Source organism: Zootoca vivipara, chromosome 12, assembly GCF_963506605.1.
Source record: "Zootoca vivipara chromosome 12, rZooViv1.1, whole genome shotgun sequence".
In the NCBI taxonomy this organism is placed as follows: domain Eukaryota; kingdom Metazoa; phylum Chordata; class Lepidosauria; order Squamata; family Lacertidae; genus Zootoca; species Zootoca vivipara.
Genome location: NC_083287.1, coordinates 59,476,387 through 59,499,781, shown reverse-complemented (window position 1 = coordinate 59,499,781; position 23,395 = coordinate 59,476,387). Strand labels below are relative to the sequence as shown.

The following is a 23,395-nucleotide window of genomic DNA, read 5'->3' as shown; positions in this document are numbered from 1 at the left end:
TTTTGGTTTGGGAACTATTTTTGGAAGCTGGACATCCGACAGGGCTTCCTGCAGCTTCCGATTGGCTGCAGGAGCTTCCTGCAGCCAATCAGAAGCCGCGCTTTGGTTTCCAACTGTTTTGGAAGTTGAACGGACTTCCGGAACGGATTCCATTTGGTTTCCAAAGTACGACTTTATTGTTTTATATTTATATTTATTGAGACCCTGCCTTTTCCTCTGGCAGGGACTCAAGGTGGCTTACAGATATATAGAAATGAAATGAATAACATGAATAATTTTAATTGGATTTAATTGGAACAAGCAATTAATTGTTCTCGATGTGAAATCCATTGTTGTAATTTCCCTCGCTGTAAAGCACTGTTCTGAATAATGCATTTAATAGGGCCGGGGTGGGGCACTGGGATGAGTTTATGGGACTTGGGGGGGGGGTTGTGGCCCCCAAAGTGTGGGAGGCTCTGATCTGAGGAATGGCTTTTCCCTTTTGCCCCATACATTCAGCCCCAAAGTGCTACCTGGGCTGCTGCTGTTGGGGGAGGCTCCTTTGCCTGGTTCGTCCTGCGCAGGGGGGTCAGTGAGGGCTGCCTCTCTCTCGCCAGGGGGCTCCCCGACATACATGTCTTCCTCCATTGCCCCGTTGGCCTCCCCTTGTTTCTGCTCGCCCTCTTCCTCCTCCTCAAGGTCACAGGCGGCTAAATCTTTGGTGGATGCAGAGTCTGCCAAGGAGAAAGAAGCAGTGCTCAAAATTCCCCAGGCACCTCCAGCTTTTTGAATCAGGTGAGCAGAAGAGCTCATTTATTGCATTTATCTCCCAAGGAGTACATGGTTCATGCCCCTTAGTGAGTTAATCCCTACAACAACCCTGTGAGGTAGGCTAAGAGGTTGCAACTAACTCCAAGGTCACACAGTGAGCTTCAGGACCGAGTGGGGATTTGAACCCTGATCTCCCAGGTCCTCATCTGACACTCTCACCACTGCCCCACGCTGCCTTCCTGCCGTTCTTCTGCTGTAGGGCAGCTCTATAAATGAAGTCGCCAAATAAATATGGGGAAACCAAAATGTCGCTTGGAGAAGGATCTGAAATATTCCCCTTGAAGCTTGATTTTTTGGGGGGTTTTTTATTTTGTTCCGGATGGTTTTATTTGATGTTTCAATGGGTTGTAAAGCACTTTTGAGATTTTTTTCTTTAAAATATAAAATGGTATAGAAATGGGGGAGGGGATTCACAGATGAAAAAATGATGCCTAGCCATTCCATTGCGGGGACCACAACTGAAGTTTAAGGTACCATTTGGCAATTAGCTGACCTATCTGAGTTGCTAACTCTGAACCAAAGAGTGGCCAGCTAGCAGCCTCTTGGGAAGTGGAAGAAAACAACATTCTGGGTGCCTGCAACCCCCACCCACCCACCCACTCGATCCTGATCCTGGCTCTCCCTCCACCACGTGGCTTGTCCTTTTCCTGCAGGTGTGGCAGGTGAGATATCCGCCACACGACACTTCTCTGCAAGCAGTGTGGCATAGTGGTTAGCAGCTCAGACTGGGAGAGACCAGGGTTCAAATCCCCCCTCGGCCAGGAAGCTGGCTGGGGGTGACCTTGAGTCCAGTCCCTGCTTCTCAGCCAAACCTCCCTCGCAGGGTCATTGTGAGGAGGAGACCTCTAGACACCACCTGGACCTCCCTGAGGAAAAGTGGGGTGCAAATGTAATAAACAAATGGGGGGCTCCAACCAGTAGTATGTTTCCAAAGAGAGAGGTGCTGGGCGGAAGCTTATCCGCAAGCCACCCGCTTTGCCTTGTCTTAGAAGCCTTGGGGCTTCTAAAAGATAACATCCAAAAGATGTTATTCCAGAAAATGATCCATAAATAGTGTCCAACCTTCTAACCGCTGCTAAGATTACAACAGCTAACAATTTGGGTTGGGGAGCACATCAAAACCTTTGCACAGCACAACCTGCCCCCAAGAGGGCACTTTGAAGCTGACATCCCTAGCTGTTCCCTAGGGGGTAGAATCATAGAATCGTAGAGTTGGAAGAGACCACGAGGGCCATCCAGTCCAACCTCCTGCCGAGCAGGAAACACAATCAAAGCATTCTTGACATATGCCTGTCAAGCCTCTGCTTAAAGACCTCCAAAGAAGGAGACTCCACCACACTTCTTGGCAGCAAATTCCACTGCCGAACAGCTCTTACTGTCAGGAAGTTCTTCCTAATGTTGAGGTGGAATCTTCTTTCTTGTAGTTTGAATCCATTGCTCCGTGTCCGCTTCTCTGGAGCAGCAGAAAACAACCTTTCTCCCTCCTCTATATGACATCCTTTTATATATGCAAAGACTCAACTCAACCCTTGCTATCACGGCAATCCTGGGTGTGTGCAGGCCGACTCCACAGGGTTTATTCCCTAAGACCCCACCCTGCCCATGCGCAAACAGCAGCCATCCTTCTGAGACCCAGAGCACAGGCCATTCTTCTGCCACAGTTCCTGCATTGCAGGGGGTTGGTCTGGAATTCCCTCAGGGTCCCTTGCAGCTCTACAAGCCGATGACTCTGGGCCCCTGAGGAAAGGAAGGCCTGCAGCTGAGCTGAAATGGGCACCCCAGAGCCCCACCTCAAGGTGCCCCTCAAAGAGCACCCCCTCACAGCCCAGCAGCTCTCCCCGAAGGACAGCCCAGGCCCAGAGCCTTTGTCCTGATGCCAGAGATGGACAAAGGGGCATCTAAGGCGCTTCATTATAAAAGCCATGTGACTGTCACCAGATTGCACCGCAAGGAAGCCAACCCCCTCCCCTTGGTGCAGTGTTGCAGGTGTGTGTGTGTGTGTGTGTGTGTGTGTGTGTGTGTGTCTTCTGTCCTCCTGGGGGTTTGAGCTCTCCTGACTCACTCCTGACTCAGGGCCGAGTCTCACTCACCTCTCTGCTCCACAGCCTGAGTTTGAACCCGAGATGCAACTCCCCCTCCGCTGATGCCTCCAGAGATTAGGGAAGGCTCAGCTCCTTCCCACACATCCTGGAAAGTCAGGAGGCAGAGGCGCTGGGAGCCTAAGAAACCCCAAAGAGCCTGGCTGGATCAGGCCAAAGGGGCAGGATCAAGTGGAGCGGCCACAGATCCCTCCCTCCCTGCCTCTGGACCTGGAGTTCCATGAGAACATAATAAGGAAAGCCTGCTTGCTGGATGAGGCCAGGGGCATGTCTGGTCCAGCCTCCTGTTCCCTTGGGGCCAACCAGATGAGAAAAACCACAAGCAGGATCTGAGCACAAGAGCAACTGGGATTCAGAAGCCATTGTTACCCCCGGCTGGGCAGGCAGAGCAGAGCCATCCTAGCGAGAGTCGCCCAGAGCCTTCGCCTCCACCATGGATCAGTTTAACCCTCTTTTAAGCCACCGAGGCCAGTGGTCCTCACTGCGTCCTGCAGGAGGGAGTTCCACAGTTTAGCTGGGCGCCATGCAAAGGAGGATTGTGCAGCTGCCATGTCAAAATGGGGTGGAGAAGCGACTGCTGGGCAATCCCATCTCAAATCCAGAGGCAGCCCAGCTGAACCCCATGCACCGCAGGAGGCGTCTCTGCCTGGCTCCTGGCAGTGCTGGGCTTGGACCTGGCCCTCGGCCTCCCCCACAACCACTATCCAGACCCACAGACTGTCCCAGCACACCTGCCCCCTAAGTGCCGACTTCAGCAGCTCTCACCCGGGCAGCAAAAGCCGCTGTGAGGATGATGAGGAGGATGAGGAGGCAGCCCCCCCTGCCTGTGACGTCCCCAAAGGAGCAGAAGGAAACTTCCGCTTGTTCTGGGCTGCTTTATCCCAAGGGTGTCTGGCCTGGCAACCTCTGCTCCTCCAACATGCCTGGAGGAAATCCGGTTCCCGGGCGCAGCAGGTAAAACCCCTTCCGACTTGGCTCCCAAAGGTGCTACTTGGCCTCTGGGAGCCTGACTCACATCCAGGCGGTTGCCCATGTTGGCGGTGCTTGCATTCCAAAAGAGAAGGCTGGGAAGAGCTGTTCCCGTTGATTCATTGCATTTATATCCTACCTGTGCCTCCAAGCATAGTTATCCTTTCTCCCCTTTGATCCCCACAGCAACCCTGCAAGGTAGGCTGGGCTGAGAGGCAATGACTGGTTTCTACACGGCCAAGCGGGGATTCGAACCCTGGTCTCTCCCAGGTCCTGGCCTGGCATTCTAATCACTAGGCCACGCTGGTGCCGGATCAAGAACAGCCAGCCAACAGGAAGCAAAAGGGAGGCAGATTTATGCTGCAGGGGAGGGCGAGATTACAGAAGGCATGCAGAGCGGCTAGAGAGAAGTCTCTCTCGCCCCACTCTTAAAATACTAGAACCGGATGTGTTCTTCCAGCAAAACTGAACATCAGAAGATTCAGAACAGATCAAAGAGGGCAATTCTTCATGCAGCGTACAGATAAACTGTGGAACTCGCTGCCACAAGAAGTACTGATGGTTACCAAACTAGACAGGGTTGAAAGAGGGCTGGACAAACTCGTGGAGACAAGGCTACACATGAGGGCAGCAGGATGCCCATAAAGGCCAGTTGCTGAGAATCATTGGGAGTTGGGGAAGCAGGGGAAGAATCATAGAATCTGAGACTAGGAAGGAACCTAGGGAAGGGAAGGGAAATATCAGACTTTGGCTTTGGGGCCACAAGACCGGGGGGGGGGGCGGCTGGATGATGTACAGAGATGCCCAGGACAGGTGAAGCCCCACCCCAGCCCCTTCCCTTCCATTAACCAAGCACTTCCTGACCCTCTTTCCCACACACCTCCCCTCTCCCTTCATCATCTACCGTGCCCACCCGCCGCCGGCTGACCCACTCACCCCTTTCCTTTCTGAGGGGCTAGTTGCCCCTTTCACCCCCGGCAGCCCTCAGAGCTCTGCTTCCATCCGTCTGCTTGTCCGTCCACCTGCCTCTCCCTCCCCCTTATAGCTTTCCCACCTGGGGAGCGAGGTCACACCTGCCCTTATTCACCCCACATCATTGAGCAACCACCTGGAGGTGTGAAGCTGCCTGCATCAGTCACCAGCCAGTGAGTCACCAGAAATCTCTGCCTCCCGCCATGCCAGGCAAACGCCCCCAAAGGGCCAAGCCCTTTATTTGTGTCTGACCGTGCAGGCAAAGAAGAGCCATCATAGCTAGTGGCCACCAAGAGCCTGGTCCTCTGTGGAGTTGTCGAGTGCTCTTTTCAAGCCATCCAGGTTGGTGGCGACCCCTGCCTCCTGAGGCGGAGAGTTCCACAGATTCACTGTGCAGCGTAAAGGACTTTCTTCATCTGTCCTGGATACCCCAACATTCAGCTTCCTTGGATGTCCACGATTTCTTACGTGACTTTCCTCTCTCCACTTTCCCCAGGCCACACATCATTTGATAAACCGCTACCATGTTGCCTCTCCGTTTCCTATTCTCTAAACTGAAAAGTCCCAAATGCTGCGACCTTCCTTCGTAGGGAAGATGGACCAAACACATGGCATGGCGTGTGATGCATTTCCTCTGTCCTTAAGATGCCCACAGAGGCCAGGCTGTCCTCAGCAGACATTCAAGCCCAGCCTCCTGGCCTGAAAACAGGACGTAAAAGCCCCGAGCTGCCCCTGGGATCCTTCCATGGGGAAGCAGGAGCGCAGCTGGGCCTCCTGCACCACGAGACTGCCTTGCTTCGAGCCATGGGGTCTCCAAAGGGGCCACAAATGAGCCATCCGGCGGCAGTCAGGTCAAGCTCCCACCTCGCTGGGTCTGGGCACCCATGAGGGGGCAAAGAACCCCCTGCCTTCCAGGGCGAGGGCAGTTCTTGCAAGGGAGGAAGCCAGGCCCCCTCCATTCCCTCTGCAAGGAAGAGAAGGGCGAGTCCATGGCAACCGGCTGGGGGTCCCGGCCTGGGCCATGGAGGGAGGCCAGCACTAGGCTGCCTTCAGTCCCTTGTCAGGCCTGGAAGTCTAATCGGTGTACGTTTGCAAAGATCTGGGGCATGTCCGCAAAGCAGATTCAATCCATATTCACCCTGTGGAAACATGGATTTGACTCCTTACAGGCCCAAAGCGAGTGCCAAAAAGAGAAGCCAAGGTCTTCTCTTTAGCTCCCGGCTTTAGAGGAGCTGAAAGAAGACCATGACCCTCCAATATAGGACAGAGAGAGAGAGAAGGGGAGAAGGGGAATCTTCCTTTCTTGCTGCTTCGTGGTCTAAAACCAGATTAGACAACTGGGCCAAAGCAAACAAGATGAATTTTAACAAGGAGAAATGTAAGGTACTACACTTGGGCAAAAAAAAAAAATATGAAAGGCACAAATACAGGATGGGTGACACCTGGCTTGAGAGCAGTACATGTGAAAAGGACCTAGGAGTCCTGGTAGACCACAAACTTGACATAAGTCAGCAGTGTGATGCAGCAGCTAAAAAAGCCAATGCAATTCTGGGCTGCATCAATAGGAGTATAGCATCTAGATCTAGGGAAGTAATAGTACCACTGTATTCTGCTCTGGTCAGACCTCACCTGGAGTACTGTGTCCAGTTCTGGGCACCACAGTTCAAGAAGGATACTGACAAGCTGGAACGTGTCCAGAAGAGGGCAACCAAAATGGTCAAAGGCCTGGAAACGATGCCTTATGAGGAACGGCTTAGGGAGCTGGGTATGTTTAGCCTAGAGAAGAGAAGGTTAAGGGGTGATATGATAGCCATGTTCAAATATATGAAAGGATGTCATATAGAGGAGGGAGAAAGGTTGTTTTCTGCTGCTCCAGAGAAGCGGACACGGAGCAATGGATTCAAACTTCAAGAAAGAAGATTCCACCTAAACATTAGGAAGAACTTCCTGACAGTAAGAGCTGTTCGGCAGTGGAATTTGCTACCAAGGAGTGTGGTAGAGTCTCCTTCTTTGGAGGTCTTAAAGCAGAGGCTTGACAGCCATATGTCAAGAATGCTTTGATGGTGTTTCCTGCTTGGCAGGGGGTTGGACTGGATAGCCCTTGTGGTCTCTTCCAACTCTATGATTCTATGATTCTATGAAAACAGCCACCACCAGAGTCCCCAAAGTCTCTCCAAGGCAGCTGCTCCCTTGCAACTCTGAATGCAGATTTTCCCACGGAGGTATCATAAAACTCCTGCACTGGACCCATTGCACAAAACAGCTCATGTTTCAAACCAAAAGACAGTCAGAATTTAAAAGCTAAAGAGCGGAGCTGGAAGGTTCGGTCAGACAGCACTCAAATAAAGGGGTGCACAAAAGCTACCAAAGAAAGAAACCCACAAATCTAAGTATTGAGTGACGCATGTCGGCAACTGGTCGGTCATTCCCCTCTGTGCCTCATAAAGACGACCCCAGTGTACAAAAGAAGCACGCTGCAAGCCTACCTTTGTGTAAGGTGAAGGGGGGGGGGTTGTGCCTCCTGCACGCCTTCACCCAAAGGCAGGCCAACAAGGTGTACACCCCGACACGCCGCGAGCGTGCGAAGGGAGCCACTAAACTCAGGTTGAGCATTTTGTGGACGGGGCTGATGGGCCCCCAAATGGTAGCCAACCCTGGTCTGCACTAAGCCCAAGTTCAGACCCCACCACCCAGCTTTTAGAAGGTCTTAAAATTTTCCTACTGAAAATTTTATTTCCCCCCTCTTTCTTGTAAACTGCTTTGAATTTGTTTTTTAAAAACAATCAAGTGGTGTATATATTTATAAATTTTATAAATAAATTGCCCACGTTGAAGGACTTTGTCCAACTCAAGAAGCGTGTGTGGGGAGGGGGGATGACATTGCACCTCCCCACCCTTGGAAATCTGTAGAAATAGTAAAAAACACCTTAAAACTAAGGGAACTCTACATCAGAAGAGCCAGGATGGGTCTGTGAAAACAAGTCACAGGTGGTTTATTTGGTTCCTCCTTTTTGGTTACATTCACACATAAACCTCTCCCTCCCCCCCATTTCACTATAAATTAAATACAATATTCTTTTGATTTTAAATATAGTGTCTGTGTGTGTGGTGGGGGTTGGGATAAAGTTGGATAAAGAGGGACTGTCAAAGAGGCCATTCCCCCTCCTTCCCATCCTGTCCCCCCCCCAACCACCACACCTTAACTTCCCCATGAAGGAGAGCTTTCTTCAAAGGGGCATCCAATTTATCCTCCCTTTCTGATCCACTCCCTGCTCTTCCTGGACCGATTTTAGTGGCCAGACTGCCTGCCAGCAAAACTTTGCTGACCCTTTGCTAGTCTGTGTCTGTGTGGAGCGGGTGCCTCGGACCCTGAGCTCTTCACGCAGCAGAAACCCCCAGATCTCCCCCCCCCAAAAAAACTATCTTTGATAAAGAGAGGAAAGAGGGGGTTGTCCTCACCCAGTGGGGCCACTGGCTTGCAATTTTCCAGCATCACCTCCCTCTGCATTTGGACCCCTTCTGCCATCCTTTTGCACCTCCTGCGGGAAAACAGGTCTGAGTGTCCTTGAAGCACCTGCAAGATAGAATCATAGCATTGCAGAGTTGGTAGGGTCCCGGGGTCATCCAGTCCAACCCCCTACGAGGCAGGAATCTTAGCTAAATCCTACATGGCAGATTACATCAAGCGGTCACAGCGATCAGCACCCCACATTTTTGTAACTGGGTTGCAAAAGACATTCTGCTCTGATTAACTGAATTGGAACCGTTACAGGGGCCACATAACCCCTGCTCTGCATTTGTAAGAATTCAATCTTGTAGTGTGTGGAACTCCCTGCCTCTTGACACCAGGCAGGTGCCTGCTAAAAACATCATTGTTTAGACAAGTCTATCCTAGATGCTTAGGAAGGTGATGTGAGCTTTAAATTGTTTTCAATTATGGGGCCATTTTAACTTTTTGAAAGTTTTCCATTATTATTGTTGTTATTTTTCCTTACGGATCATTTTCTTTATCTTTTTGTAAACCACTTTGAGAGTTGTTGCTTTTCTTTTAACAATGAAGTGCAGTATAAATTTTATGAAATAAAATGAATAAAGAAACTGAGCAGCAGCCACCCTAAGCCACCCACCCACTCCTTCATGTGAGGTTTATCCCCCCCCCACTTTCTTCCTCTCTCAACTTATAGCATGCCCTTCTATTCCAGGTTAATTTCAAAATAACCAACAACATCTTCTTATAAATGCAACAATACAAATTTAACAGGCCCAAACAATCCAGCTCCCAGGAGACATGATCTTGGGTGTGCACCCAAAATGGCACTTGAACTCGCATCTTTCAAGGTCACAGCTGTTGGCAAAGGCCGGGGGGGGGGCCCTGACTTGCAAGGGGGGGAATGGGTCAGCAAAAGGGCCTCTTACATAGAGGGACACCCCCAGATCACAACCCTCTCTTTTGCTTATAAGGGGCTGTTTGCAAACTGAAGTTTTTGGTGTGAGCCTGAAAATGCAAACATCGCGACTGAATGCATCTTCCAGTTGCAAACTCAGATTTGTTCCATGTACAGTAATGTGTCAAATGTGGCCCTACAGGCAGAGGGGCTTCTGTGAGTGTAGAGATATTTATTATCTTCACGTGGGCAAAACGGACCCACTTGCCACACAAAGGCCTCGGCTAGGTTGTTCTACTCTCTCTCTCACCTTTTTATTCCACTCTCCTGGCCGCGCTCTCCACGCCTATGCAATGGATTGCTTGGGACCTGGGTGCGAACTCTGCCCGCCCCTTGCGCCCTTGACCCGCCTGCCTGGAAGAATGTCAAAATCCACCTGCCGGCTGAGATCCTTGACTGGCCTGAAATAGATTGTGAAGTGTTTGCAGGGCAGGAAGAGAAGCCCTGCCACATTTGGGGGGCTCGGCCACATCTTACACCCCCCCCCCCGCACTCTGAGGAGGGCTGTGCAAGAGATGAGCTCCGCTTCTTCAGCCCTGGATGCAGCAGCAGCAGGTATGTGCCCCGCGGCCGCCCCGCCCAAAGGAGGACAGCGAAGCCCCGACCCCGCCGCGCCCGCCCTGGGGGTCGCTGACCCCCCCTCCCTTCCCCCGGCGGTCATCATGGGCTGGCTGCGCCCGGCGCCCTTGGGGTGGGGTGGGCGTGGGGGGCGGGGCTGCTGCCCCCTGCCCCCCCGCCGGGATCCGGGGCCGCCTTTGTTCTGAGGCCGCCCCCGCCCGCGACACCCGCGGGGGGAGGGAGGGAGGGGGCGTGGCGGGGGCGGGGGGGTCAAGCCCCAGGGTGGGGTGGGGTCAGCCACCGATCGGCCCAGCCTGCCGCCCCCCCCGAGGGGGGTTTGGGGAGGGGGCGCCCCTCTTCCCCCGTGCGACTCCCGGGGGGGGGTGGCAGAGGGGCTGCTGCCCCGCGCGAAGGGGACCCACCTGGGGGAGGGATCGCCGAGCCCCCTCCCTGCCTGCCTGCCTGCCTGCCTCCCTGGCCCGGGGGCTCCGGGGGCTCCTTCGGCGGTGGCGGCGGCGTCTCCCTTCTTCGCTTCCCGGGGAGGTCGCAGTCACGCTCCTTGGCCGCGCAGGCCCCGCCCCCGCCGCGGTGCACGACGGGACTTGGAGTCCTGCCCCCTCGGAGACCCGGCCGGAGGGAGCGCGGCGCTCGGTTGCCCGCTGCTGCCGCTGCCGCCGCTTCTGGGCTGCGGAGCCCGAGGCGAGAGGGCAGATGAGTCTGGCCGGGCCGGGACCTTCCGCTGGCTGCTCGCCGCCCGGCCCAGCTGGACACGACGGTCTGGGCAGCCCTCGGGCGGGGGTCCCCCGGAGCCCCTTCCCGCCAGAAGACAGTGGCCAGAGAGGGTTGGCAAAGGCGTCCTCTGGAGCAGGACATCTTGCCGCCTTCCTTGATGGACACCAACAAGAGATGGACACCATTGTTTCTTCAAACCGCACCAGGAATTGATGTCTTCCCACAGCTGTCACCCTTCTCTTGTGATCTCCTGTGCTATTTGACACAAGAATAGGAGAATACAGTGGTACCTCTACTTACGAATTTAATGCGTTCCGAACACACATTTGTAAGTCGAAAAAATTTGTAAGTCGAATCCCATAGGAATGCATTGGGAGAAAAAATGTGTAAATCGAAGCAACCCTATCTAAAAATTTGTAAGTAGAAAAAATCCTATCTAAACCGCATCCAAGATGGCGGACGGAGCTCCATTCGTAAGTAGAAAAATTCGTAAGTAGAGTTATTTGTAAGTAGAGGTACCACTGTAGCCTGCCAGATCAGGCCAATGGCCCCTCTAGTCCAGTAGCCTCTTCTCCCAATGGCCAACTGGATGCCTGTGGGAAACCAGCGAGCTGAGCCAGAGCACCAGACCCTCTCCCCTCCTGGGCTTTCCACCAACTGGGATTCAGAAACATTGCTGCCCGACTGTGGAGGCAGAGCAGAGCCATCCTGCCTAGGAGCCTTCAAATGGACATGAAGTTGCACAAAGCCACCCAAGTTGGAGACCACCACTGCTTCCTGGAGGAACAAGTTCCATAGTTTAAGTATGTGCTGTGTGAAGGACTTCCTTTTATTTCCTGAATTTCCCAAAATTCAGCTCCATGCCATGCAAAATTTTATCAACTTCTATCACATCTCTTTTCACTCACTTGTTCTCTAAACTAAAAAGTCCCAAATGCTGCAACCTAGCAGCTGCAGGAAAGCGTGAGGAGAGGCTGACCAGGGGCCTGGATGCCTCCTCATCCTGAATCAGTGCTTGGAGGCTGGATGAGGCCTAATAAAGCCAAAGTTTCAAGGCATCTAAAAACACTTCAGACACACCATCCAAATGCAAAAATACTGTATTTGAAACACACATTTAAATTACATAAAGCTCTGTTCAGTGGTGGGACTCAGGCAGAATTTGGGGGGGGGGGTATATTCTAACACTAGACAGATTCCAGGGCAACAGGCTCCGGACCTGGCCCTCTGCACCCCTGCAAACCAATTCTGGGATTGCATCAGAATCCAAATAAGCTCCTGAGTGAAATGGGGGCAGATCAGGCAGTAATACTTCCTCGAGGGCAACAAAACAAGCTTTCCTGCTTCAGACTCCATCTTTGGTTTGGCGTCGGATCAACTCTGCATAGATGCCACCCTTCCGTAGTAGTTCCGTGTGTGTCCCGGACTGGAAGGAGAGAAACAGGGAGATCAGGAAACAAGAGCCCCACTTTCCAGTCCCCCAAAGTCAAGAGAAGTGCCAAGAGCTGCATAGATCCTACCAGTCAATACGACACAAGCACCATTCTCCTACAAAGAATAAGAGCAGCTTAGATTGGCCCGTTCTATCATGTCCTCTAGCATGGAAGTCAAGAGTTTTTTGTTACACCAAACTTTAAGGGAATTTTAATCTTGCCCGTTCTGCCTGTTTCATTATGACTTGTTTTAATCCTCTTATTTAATTGTAGTAATATTTAAATTGCGGTAAAATGCCTTCAGGCAGAAAAGTGGTATATAAATGTTTCTATAAATGAACTGGGACTCCAGCATGAAATTGCTGTTTTAGAATTTATTAGCAAATTTCATTCTATTTCTTTAGGGCTCAATCAGTTTCTACTCCCAATAGGTGTTGCTTTGGTACAGCAAACTTGAGAAAGATCTGCAGGTCTGAAGGCTTATTCAGTTGCTGTTTTTGTATGCACCTGAATGTTGAACAAAACTGTCACAGAACTTCCGTACACCTTGCCCTTCACTTTTTTTACTGGTGAGATATTTATCTATTTATCTATAAGTGAATTACTGGTGAGATATTTATCTATTAACCTTTGTAAGCCCAGAGGAATCAATGGGTTTAGGAATGCCCAGCTGCATTGGTCTGGGACCCAAGGATGCTGAAATCCACAAAGTGCCCCCAAATCCACTTCTCATTAGCAAGCTGGGAGAGGCCCCAAGTGTTCACCGCAACTCCCCCCCTCTCCCAGGACTGCCATCAAGGCTGCCTGCCGCCTTCCTCCCCTGCTGCCTCACCTCAGCCACGCGACCCTTTGACAGCACCACAATCAGGTCTGCATCCTTCACCGTGCTGAGACGATGGGCAATGACTAGCACGGTGCGGCCGGACACTGCCCTGTCCAGGGCTTCTTGCACCACGTGCTCCGACTCCGCATCCAGGGCGCTTGTGGCCTCATCCAAGATCAGCACTTTGGGGTTCTTGATGAGGGCTCGGGCAATGGCCACTCGCTGCTTCTGCCCCCCAGACAAGGTCACCCCACGCTCACCTGGGATGGGAGAGAGAATGCGGAGGGGAGAGATGATGGGGAAGCAGACAGCCAGGACAACTAAGTGTGTCCTCTTGACATTGCCCCCGTTTCCCTCTCCACAGCCCACTCCCCTGGAGTTGGCGTGGCACAGGACAGGGAGGGGGGCATGCAGATGTGCCCTTTTCCATCCTATAGGAGGTTGTAGCATCATGGGAAAACCTCGTGGCCAAGGCCTGGATCTGGCACCAAGTGACACCAAATCTGGCAGCCAGAAATCTACAGAGATGAAAATAATTGCCACAAAATAGCCCCAGAATATGTTACCCTGAGGATGCCACTTCCAATACCTCTACCTCGTCTTCTAGAGGTGTTCGTGAACCCACTTAGAGCAGGAACCAGTCATTTAGCTGAACTTTTCAAAAAGAACATGGAATAAAGCACAACAAATCTGCCTTGTGCCATGGCTGGAGGGGAACTGCAGCCTGAGTTTAGAAAAAAAAAAGATGCAAGAAGGAAGAGGAGGAGGAGGAGGAGGAGGAGGAGTCTGTGGCACAACCAGGAGAGGTTGCCAGGTTTAAGAGGATCCAAATCCATCAGTTCAAGAGTCAGACAGGAACTGTCTGTGGGTTAGACAGGGACGTGGGATTAGAGAGAGGGACTTTCTGTCTGGGTGGGTGGAAGGGTGTCTCTGGCTATCTGAATAGACTCAGAAAGGTCTGTCCGTCAGAGTGAATGGGCTCTCAAGACACAGATAGGGATTGTCTGTGGGCAGAGAAGGTTCCGTCTACCAAGGGGAAGGTTAGGGGATAGGAGTCTTTTCCAGGTAATGTAAGACAATGGCTGCCCTAGAATTAATTTAACTGTCCAGTGACAGATTTGCAGCATGAAATTATCGAAGATCTAAAATATATTTGTATAGAGTGTTTGTTTGAAACAAAGTGCTGTGCCTTTCAGAAAAGTAACCACAAAGCTAGAACCTTACTGAGGGTAAACCAATAAAAGTTCTAGTTTTGTTCTGAAAGTGTCTAATCCTTACTTAGCTCCTTTGAGTGAGGATTAAGTGGTCACAGACTCCTCTTTACCTAATTCTAGCAGGTTCCTACCACAAACTGTTAGCTTAATACCTCTGCTGTGGGAGGGCAGGGAAAGATTTGCCTAATAACACACCTCTAAGAGCAGCCACGTTACCCAGCCTGCCACCCACCCCACCCCTTTGCTTTGACTCACCCACAACAGTGTTGTAGCCATCTGGGAAGCTGCGGATGAATTCATCCGCATTGGCGAGGCGAGCAGCGGCGTAGATCTCGGCATCCGATGCACAAGGCTTGCCGAAGCGGATGTTCTCCATTATGGTTGTGCTGAACAGCACAGGCTCCTGGGGAAGCAGGAGGAGGAGTGAGGCCTCAAGACGCAGGGATAAGCCCAAGGAAAACATCTCCCACAACTGCTGTTGTTGACGCCTCAGCAAAAACACTAGCACCTCCTACCTCTCCCCTAGAAGTTCTTCCAGTGAGATCATTCATGTTCTTACTCCAGCCCAAGACATCTTCTTTAAGACCACCAGCACTGCCTTGCTGCAGCAGGCTGGTGGTGGATGTGGCCAGCTACCGTACTCCCATGTCTCCCATGACCACCACTTGGTCCGGAGAACCCCTAAGCAGACTGCACAGCAGAGGCCGCCATCCCCACCACATGCTGGTAGCTGCTGCTGAGCAGGGAGGTCCCATTCCCACAGCAGCCCCACAGCTTTCAATCCTTGTTGTTGTTGTTTTTTTTTAATACTGTTTTCTTATCTATATTATGTTTTATATTTAGTTTCTGCATCCTGGTATTCTCTGAATGCACAGTTGTCTCTAAATTCTGAAATGCAATGAATAAATAAATCTTCAGCTATCACAATCAACAGTCAAAGAAAAACCTATCCTATGAAAAAGAAACCAGATCTAGGTTGGTGGCCATCACACCAGCCAGTGACACTCCATTCCATACGTTAATTGCATGCCACTTTCAGAAAGAATCTCTTTCTTATGGTTCTCTGCTAATCAGGTTCACTGTCCTAGTGGTTTGGGGAAAAGAAAGCTCCTTCCTCTCTCCCCATGATCTGTGACTGCATGCAGCACCCCCTTCTGTTTGCCCTCTTTTTTCATCTTAGAAAAAGACTGCCCTGCTTTCCGTCTTCTGCAGGCAATTTCTCTCTTCCCCTCCTCCACATTTCTCACCTGGTTAATGAAGCCAATGACGTCCCCACGGAGCCAGGTGGGATCAAGAGTGCAGATATCACGGCCATCCAGAAAGATGGCGCCCACAGTGGGCTCATAGAACCGCTCCAAAAGGGCTGCCACAGTAGACTTCCCTGGGCAGAAGGAAGAGAAGAGTCACCGAATGCTCCTTGCATGGCCTCCTTGCAGGCCATGCAGAGCCCCCCCCCTTTGCTGGCACTTTGGTTGCCAGGTGGCACTTGACCTGAGGGCAGGAACAGGAAGACTGCCGTGAGGCCAGGATCTGGCACTACGTATTCAGTCAGGATCAGCAGAAGTGGTTAGCGAGGGGTTTGGCCATTACTCAAATGAAACAGCACATGGTGAACGAGGGGTCAAGTTTTCAAGAAACACAGGACACAGATGGACCCATTTGGGAAGGTGAAATTCAACCAAGTGTGGGGCTTAGCAAAGGAACAATCTAATGAGCAAATCCAAGGTGGGCAATGTGTGAAGAGGAAGCACCTCACAAAAGGATTTACAAGCGACTCTGGGAAAGCGGCCTTAGAAGCACTTCAGAAAGGAGTCGTGATTATGGTGTGACCAAATGGCTAGTTCCATCTTAGGTGATCTGAAGAGCTCACTGATCGCAATCTCGGGAGGAGATGAAGAGATACCACTCACTCCAGCAGGTGGGAAGTCAAAACGTGGTGAAGCCTTTGCTGACCTGGCCTGCTGGGGGGAAAGAGAGAGACTCTTACCTCCTCCCGACGGCCCCACAATAGCCACTGTCTTGTTAGCAGGGATGGTGAGGGAGAAGTTTTGCAGGACCTTGGCGCCTTGCCGGGTGGGATAGCTGAGAACAGAAGAAAGAGATCAGGCCCCATGGTTAGCCCAGAGACTGGCTGATCCCACTGGCATTCAAGGACACCAAGAGATGAGGGAAGGGGTGGCGCAGGAGCCAATCCCAGAGTAGGGTGGCTTTACCAGGGCAACCGAGAGGGACCCTTGAGGTGGTGGAGCCAGGAGAAAGGAGAGCAGAAGGAAGGGGGGCTGTGCACAGAAAGGGCTGAGCATATTGCAGGAGCAAATGATCACATCTCCCCACTGCAGTGTCTCATATCTGGCAAAGGAGTTTTGCTAAATGAAAAATATTAGCAAGCTGCTTGCTTGTGTGGCTGCTGAGGTAAGCCTGATCACATCTGAACAATGCCTGGTAAGCTTCAGAAGGGATATTTTGAGTGACTGGGAGGAGTCTGAGGAATCAAGCCAAAGGGGGCCCATCTACTCCAGCATCCTGTTCTTTCTCACAGTGGCCAACCAGAGGCGTGTGAGGAACACTCAAACAAGACCTGAGCACAAGAGCCTTTCTGGCACCTGGGATTCAGAAGCATCCTGCCCTGCCTCCAACCATTGAGCTTTTTACAAAAGAAACAAAATGCCTGGAATGACAAGTGAAAACCAAGTCTGTCCGTGTACTATAGATTTTGTGCTGTCTTTTTCCAGCCCATCCATTCCTGAGAGGTCTGCTGACCCAACCCCTACAGCCGCTCTCACCTGAAGGAGACATCATGGAACTCAATGTGCCCGCTCAGCATGCTGCAGGCAAGCTGCTCTTTCTCACAGACCCCGGTCTCTGGTGGGAAAGTCATGTATTCAAATACACGGGCCGCAGCGCTCATTCCCCGCACCACCTGGAGGAGATCAAGAGCCACAGGTTGCGAGGAGAAGCCGCCTCGGGGAACCCAGTCCCCTCCCTGCTCAGCGGCCAGCAGCATGGCAGCTTGGGCCACATCCCCAGGAACTGCTCCACCACCTTTCACAAAGGTTGGGTGCATATTAGCTTGTGTCCAGTTATTGTGTGGGAGAAGGAGGCCCCGTATGCCCTCCACACCCTGCAGCCTCCCCCCACGTACCTGCCCAAACAGGATGGACATGCTGGCCAGGGACCTAGAGGAACACAAGCAGGGATTTTGTCAGGGCAAAGGACGGAACACATGGCAGGGGGGTGGGGAGTCTCTGACCAGCCACTGGGGCACATGGGAGGCCTGCTAGGGCCTTACCTTTGCACAGTCTGCGAGGACACCAAGAAGGACATGAGGTCGCCTGGTGTCATCTCTTCCCCAGCCAGGAGGGTGCCGCCTACAAAGATGGTACCTAGCACAATACCTGGGGGAGAAAACAAGATGGCAGCAGATGGAGGTGATGGGACGGTTCAGGTAGCCTTTGCCTGCTTGGTGCTCTCCAGATATTCTGAAGTACCAATCCCATCAGTCTCAGCCATCTGGAGGGCACTGGGTTAGCAAAAGCTATGTTAGGGAAACTTATGAAAAGGGGGAGGGAGGGAGTGCATTTTTATTGAGTGGGCAACTGCGTGTTCTCAGAACATAGGAGGTTTAAGGTGCATTTGCTCCAGCAACCACCCTGCTGTCCCAGAAAGAGCAGGGCAACGGAGAGAACCGCCACGTCACAGCCCAAAGATTCATCAGTTTCCCCCCCCCCCAGCACCACTCACAGTTCAGGGCCACGTTGGAGAGCCCCTGGAAGAAGGCAATGCCCAGCCCCAGCTTCATGTTGAGGTGACTAGCTTGATCCACCTCTGCGCCATACTGCCTGCAAGGGACAGAGAAAGCAGCTCAGGCCAGCAGTTTCGGGAGGACTGAAGGGGGGAGAGGACCTCCAAGTTACGGGGTGGCTATATGCCCCACTCAGGGCTCTCACACAGAAGGAAAGGGAGCAACTAGCTGATCTGCATCCCCCACCTTGGGGTGGGAGTAGGGAGGACTACCAACATATTGGGTTCCCCTCAGGGATTTTGAGGGAGTGGTGATCTTGAAGCTGGCCACTTCCAGTCCAGGAGAGGAGGGACTCACTGGAGCTCTTTGGGTTCCATGGCGAAGGCCCGCACCGTCCGGACGTTGCCCAAAGCCTCATTGGCCACTGCTGTGGCCTTGGCCACCTGCAGTCAAGAAAGAAGCAGAAGTCACTGTGGGGGTCAGCAAGCTCCCGGAGCAAACCTGGAGGCTCCTGGCTTGGCTAACTCCGGGAATCAGTTCCAGTCAGGACACTCTACAAAGGAATGCATTTTTAAAATGGGAAGGGGGAGGGAGGGAAAGGCACGAGCTACTCCAGAAAAGAACCCATGATAATGTGGGGCGGGTAGGATGATTTGCTGACATGGGGAGATCAGAACTCTCTCCTTTGCAAATAACCACCATAGCTCCAGTCTGCCACTCCGAGGTTGGTAGAGGGGGTGGGGGCGGGCAGCACACAAAAACAGCTCATTCACCTAGAATAATTGGCTGAATCCAGCAAAAAAGAAGCAACGACATAAAGCAGAATTCTAGAAAGCCGTTATGGAGAATAAAGGAGCTCAGTCACAGACCAGAAAGTATTTTTTGGGGGGGGGACTTGAGTTTTTTCCCCAATGGCCTGGGTGGGGCTTCAGTACCCACACTGCACACTGGCAGAGCCTCTCTTACCTGTTCTTGGGCTTTGCGTGAAAGCTTGCGCAGAGCGCCGCCAATGTAAGCCCCAGCCCCCACCAAAATGGGCATCACCACCACCAGCATTCCCGTCAACTTGGGTGAGATCAAGTAGAGAGTCACAAAGCAGCCCACGGTCTGGGTGAGGCTGCGCAAGCCCTAAGGAGAGAGAAACATGCCATGAAGGAAAGAGCCCTTGGCCCCACATCAGACTCACCTCCCCACGGAAAACATCTCATGCATTCTTCAAGTCCATCCCCACCCCGTCCCGGGAAATCCAGGCCAGCTTTGACCCAGCCCAGTCCCCACACCTGAGAGATGACAAGCTTGAAGGAGGACTTGAACTCCTGGATGTCCGTGGTCAGGCGATTCACCAGCTCCCCCGTCTGGTTGGCATCAAAGAAGGCCACCTCCTGCCTTAGGGAAGAAGCCGGCAAGTCACTCCACTTCTCTTATTTTGAATAGCTCAAGCCCCTGGGTGCATCTCAAGTTCCACCCTTCTCTCTCTCTTTCACCCACCCTGCACCCCACAGCAGCCCTTCCCCCATCCCCAGGCCAGTTACCTGAGGAAGGAAGAAAAAAGCTGCTTGCGCATCCGATTGGCCACCCTCTCCCCAATCCAGGAGAGAAGCAGGATATACCCAAAGGTCATCAACCCCTGAAAAATGGTAGAAGGGGTGGGGTGAGATGCACAATATCACTTGAGTGCAAAACCAAGACAAATGATTTCTATCACACTACAGTTGTTAATTGGATGTTAGTGTTTAAAGAGCTAAACGACTCAGGCCCCAAATATCTGAAAGACAGCCTACTTCCCTACTGACCCTTCTGGGTGCAGAGATCCACAGAGGGATCCCCCACCCTCAGAGGATTGAGGGGGGTGGCAAGGGGGAGAAGGCCTTCTCTGCGACAGCCCATAAGCTGTGAAACTACGTTCCCACAGAGGTGTGTCTGGTACCTTCATCATACAGCTTCTGGCAAATGCTGAAGACACACCTCTTTACCCTGGATTTTGACACTTGGGGTGAATATTCTTAGGACCCATCTCCTTTTGTGATTGTAAAATGTTTTAAACTGTTTTTAATGTGTTTTATGTTACAACCTGCCCTGGGACATTAGGGTGAAGGGTGAGAGAATAAATGAATGAATAAATGAATAAATGAAATTAAACAGCTTGACCTGTGCCAGACTATTTGTGTTGTGTCTATGGGGGTTTCTTGTGAATGGTTCCCTGCCCTTTGACTTGGCAATGCAAAGTCAAAATTAACATACATCTAAGCAGGTGGCGTTGTGGGTTAAACCATAGAGCCTAGAGTTTGCCAATCAGAAGGTCGGCGGTTCGAATCCCTGCAACGGGGTGAGCTCCCGTTGCTCGGTCCCAGCTCCTGCCAACCTAGCAGTTTGAAAGCACGTCAAAGTGCAAGTAGATAAATAGGGACTGCTACAGTGGGAAGGTAAACGGCGTTTCCATGTGCTGCTCTGATTCGCCAGAAGCGCTTTATCATGCTGGCCACATGACCTGGAAGCTGTACGGCGGCTCCCTTGGCCAATAATGCGAGATGAGCGCCGCAACCCGAGTCGGTCACAACTGGACCTAATGGTCAGGGGTCCCTTTACCTTTACCTAAGCTCTAATTATCACTACCTGCACTTTTTGCATCTCATTGTCACTCAACTCTTACCTTATAATTTATCCCTTAAATACCTGCTAGGATTTCGCTACATGTATGTGCAGAAGAGGGCTTGAGTCCATGAAAACCTATGCACAATGTTCTAGTCTCTAAGGTGCCACAAGACTCCTGGTTGTTCATATGCACATCAGTCCCCTCATCTCCCCACCCAAATCCACCCAAATGCAATTGAGCTTGGGGCCAAAGAGCCGCTTCCCAGAAAGATCCCTCTAGCACCCACCTGGAGACCATAGATGCTCAACAGACGCAGGGCAGGCCGACGTGCCACACGGAGGTAATCGGCCACACGCATGTGCTGCGCCACCACATTTACCATCTTGCCTAACAACAGTGGGATCTGGATGTTGAGCAATGCAGCTCCCAAGGCAAACTGAAGGCAGGGAAAGAAGCAAGGTGAGGAAAGTCAGCTGGACTCAGAAATGTCACACTACACAATTTGTGCCTATGGTTATTTCACCCTCTGGTCCAAACTCTCAGGCTGGGGTTTTCTGCTCCTTCCCACATTACACATCTTTCTTTGGGCTCCATTTCCTTCTGACTTTGTCAGCCTTTGCACAGGTGTGATTGTTGGCCTGGGCACGTGTGCACACCCTCAAAAATTTGAACACCCCCTTCCCCATCATTTGCACAGGACACAACTGGCCACAACCCCCCCCCCCCATCAATGGGAGAAGAGGAAGGGGCACTCACCAAGACTGCTGCAATCAGTGCCAGCAGCTGTGGGCGCAGGAACTTCCAGAATAGGGCCCAGTTAAAGTCTGGCTCCTTCTCCACAGGTGGGGGGACACACACCATCTCAATCCTTTGGACCTCCTGGCAGAAGGCCCGCCGGAAGCCCGCCCCCAGTCCCAACAAGGCTGGCCCTGCCAAGAAGGCAGCCACCCGCCCCAGTGGGAGGGGGCTGCGGGGCAAGAGCAGCAGCATGGCTGGGAATGGCTTGGCCAAGCGGTTGGGACCCCGCAGGAAGCATGAAAACCTGGCATGGCTGCCTGAGTACCTGCGAGGAGGAAAAGAAAGCCAATCATCTCAATTCAGGTCAATGGCTGAAAAAGACACCGTTAGGTAGGGCTTTTGACTGACAGAGCAGTTTGCTTCCAAAGTCCGTACGATCCCCTGAATGCCATAGTGATCAGAAAAATGTAATCCTAAGAACTCCATAAGTTACTGTTATTCGCAGGTGAGAAAATGAAGCTGAGGGGTCATTGGCACAACTCACTCCAGGACACTTAGGGAATCCCTGGCAAGACCATTGTTTTGTTCTCCATCCCCAGGACCACACTCTCTCCTTAAGAGAGGTGGCCTGGCTGAGTTCACCAAATCTGGGACTACAAAGGCAGGGAAAGTCAGACTGGTTCAAAAAGGCCTTTGGGCTGGATGTAGGAATCCTGGATGCAACCCCCTTATTCAGCCTCAGTGAAGCTTCTTTCTGCCTCTCATTTGTTAACAGGAAGTGAAAGTAGCTGCCGGTCCATTCAGCAGGAAGCGGCTCTCACAGAAAAAGCCTCCTGCTGAACCAAATTGTCTTCGCTCAGGAAACAAGTTTCTCTGCAGAAGCCTGCCTGTGGCATGTCCTTTTCCCTGCTTTGAGAGCCTGCAACTGGACCAGCATGGCTTAGTTAGGCCTAGACGGCTCCTAGCCAGGAAGATGCCAGATGGGAAGCCCTCCTCCATTTGCCACCCTGAGATCTTAGGTGGAAGCAAAGGCTAAATATTCAACCAGGGGACAAGTATCTTTTTATTCTGCCAGGCTTTTTCAGGAAGCCTATCTAGGAGGGACGCGGTTGGCGCTGTGGTTAAACTACTGAGACTGGGGCTTGCCAATCAGAATTGGCAGTTTGAATCCCCGCGACGGGGTGAGCTCCCGTTGCTCGGTCCATGCTTCTGCCCACCTAGCAGTTTGAAAGCACATTAAAATGCAAGTAGATAAATAGGTACCACTCCAGCGGGAAGCTAAACGGCTTTTTCTTGCACTGCTCTGGTTTCGCCAGAAGCAGCTTAGTCATGCTGGCCACATGACGTGGAAAAACTGTCTGCGGACAAACGTCGGCTGGCTCCCTCGGCCAATAAAGCGAGATGAACGCCGCAACCCCAGAGTGACTTAACTGCCAGGGGTCCTTTACCTTTTTATCTAGAAGAAGGGGGGTGTTGGTGTGTTTTGATCTCTTTAGCTTTGTGTTCATTGCAATTATCTTTTAAATGTTTTTACACGTCTGAAATTGTGAAAAACTCTTGCACCTGCCAAGGGCCTCTGGGAGGAGCTACTGGGGAAGGTGGAGAGCTCTGCAAAGGCTCGGGACTGCTGGCTCCTCGCTTCGCAGGCTTCTTGGCGAAGGGGGGCCGCTTGCTGTGTCTCCCCGCCCCCTTTTTGGACCTGCCCCCCCACGGGCCGGACGCCCTCGGGCCAAAGGGCCAGGAGAGCGCGAGGAGTCCGTTTCCCAGCGTCCCCTGGGGGGGGGCAGACGGGCTCCACAGGCAGGCAGCGGACTTCACTTCCCAGCGTGCTGCGCGGGAGGCCGAGGCGGAGCGCGGACTCCGGCGACCAGGCTGCCCCTCGCGGAGAGGAAGACAACCAGCCCCCCAAGGCGGCTCAGGCGAGGCGCTCCCGGCCTGCCCCGCGCGGGCGACGGTTACCTGGCAACGAGCAAGGCCCGGAAGGGCCCTCTCTCGGCCGCCCGCCCCGGGGCCCGCCAGCAGCAGTAGGACGCGCCGCCGCGGCCCCCGGAGAGCGGCCCCGGCCGCGGGAGCTGCAGCAGCAGCCGCACCAACATGGCGGTAGCGGGCGCCGCCGCCGCTGCGTCCCCGTCCTCCCTCTCCTCACAGCAGCCCCGCGGCCACCATGTTGAAACCGCCTCCAACGACGCCGGCCCACAATGCCCTGCGCGCCTGCGCGCGAGGGGGCGGGGGCGTGGCTGGCGCCGGGGGGCGGAGCCAGGAGGAGG

At 52.6% G+C, this 23,395-nt stretch overlaps 2 protein-coding genes across 2 annotated transcripts; both read right to left on the bottom strand.

Annotated features, from left to right (window-relative positions):
- Positions 1 to 79: 79 nt before the first annotated feature.
- LOC132592829 (uncharacterized) lies at positions 80 to 10,770 on the bottom strand. The gene is made up of 3 exons (XM_060280457.1): positions 10,276 to 10,770; positions 8,310 to 8,424; positions 80 to 713 (listed from the first exon to the last, which is right to left on the bottom strand). Exons 1-3 carry the CDS (start codon positions 10,768 to 10,770, stop codon positions 409 to 411), a joined length of 915 nt encoding a protein of 304 aa, XP_060136440.1. The 3' UTR covers positions 80 to 408.
- An 897-nt stretch (positions 10,771 to 11,667) lies between these two features.
- On the bottom strand, positions 11,668 to 23,326 carry ABCB8 (ATP binding cassette subfamily B member 8). Its single transcript, XM_035130165.2, has 16 exons — positions 23,088 to 23,326; positions 21,147 to 21,453; positions 20,677 to 20,826; positions 19,330 to 19,424; positions 19,078 to 19,183; positions 18,764 to 18,925; positions 18,155 to 18,240; positions 17,797 to 17,894; positions 17,345 to 17,450; positions 17,198 to 17,231; positions 16,839 to 16,975; positions 16,043 to 16,137; positions 15,303 to 15,436; positions 14,311 to 14,458; positions 12,851 to 13,101; positions 11,668 to 12,011 (listed from the first exon to the last, which is right to left on the bottom strand). Exons 1-16 carry the CDS (start codon positions 23,222 to 23,224, stop codon positions 11,931 to 11,933), a joined length of 2,127 nt encoding a protein of 708 aa, XP_034986056.1. The 5' UTR covers positions 23,225 to 23,326; the 3' UTR covers positions 11,668 to 11,930.
- Between the last annotated feature and the right edge of the window lie 69 nt (positions 23,327 to 23,395).

Excerpts from the sequence above, each read along its gene's own strand:
- LOC132592829 (XM_060280457.1), bottom strand. The coding sequence starts at position 10,770 with ATGGTGTCCATCTCTTGTTGGTGTCCATCAAGGAAGGCGGCAAGATGT. Across the intron at positions 8,425-10,275 it reads CTCGGCGATCCCTCCCCCAG|GTGCTTCAAGGACACTCAGA; the intron begins GTGGGTCCCCTT and ends TCTATCTTGCAG. Across the intron at positions 714-8,309 it reads CAAGCCAGTGGCCCCACTGG|ACTCTGCATCCACCAAAGAT; the intron begins GTGAGGACAACC and ends TCTCCTTGGCAG.
- ABCB8 (XM_035130165.2), bottom strand. The coding sequence starts at position 23,224 with ATGTTGGTGCGGCTGCTGCTGCAGCTCCCGCGGCCGGGGCCGCTCTCC. Across the intron at positions 18,926-19,077 it reads TCAAGCTTGTCATCTCTCAG|GGCTTGCGCAGCCTCACCCA; the intron begins GTGTGGGGACTG and ends CTCTCTCCTTAG. Across the intron at positions 12,012-12,850 it reads CAAAGGGTCGCGTGGCTGAG|TCCGGGACACACACGGAACT; the intron begins GTGAGGCAGCAG and ends CTCTCCTTCCAG.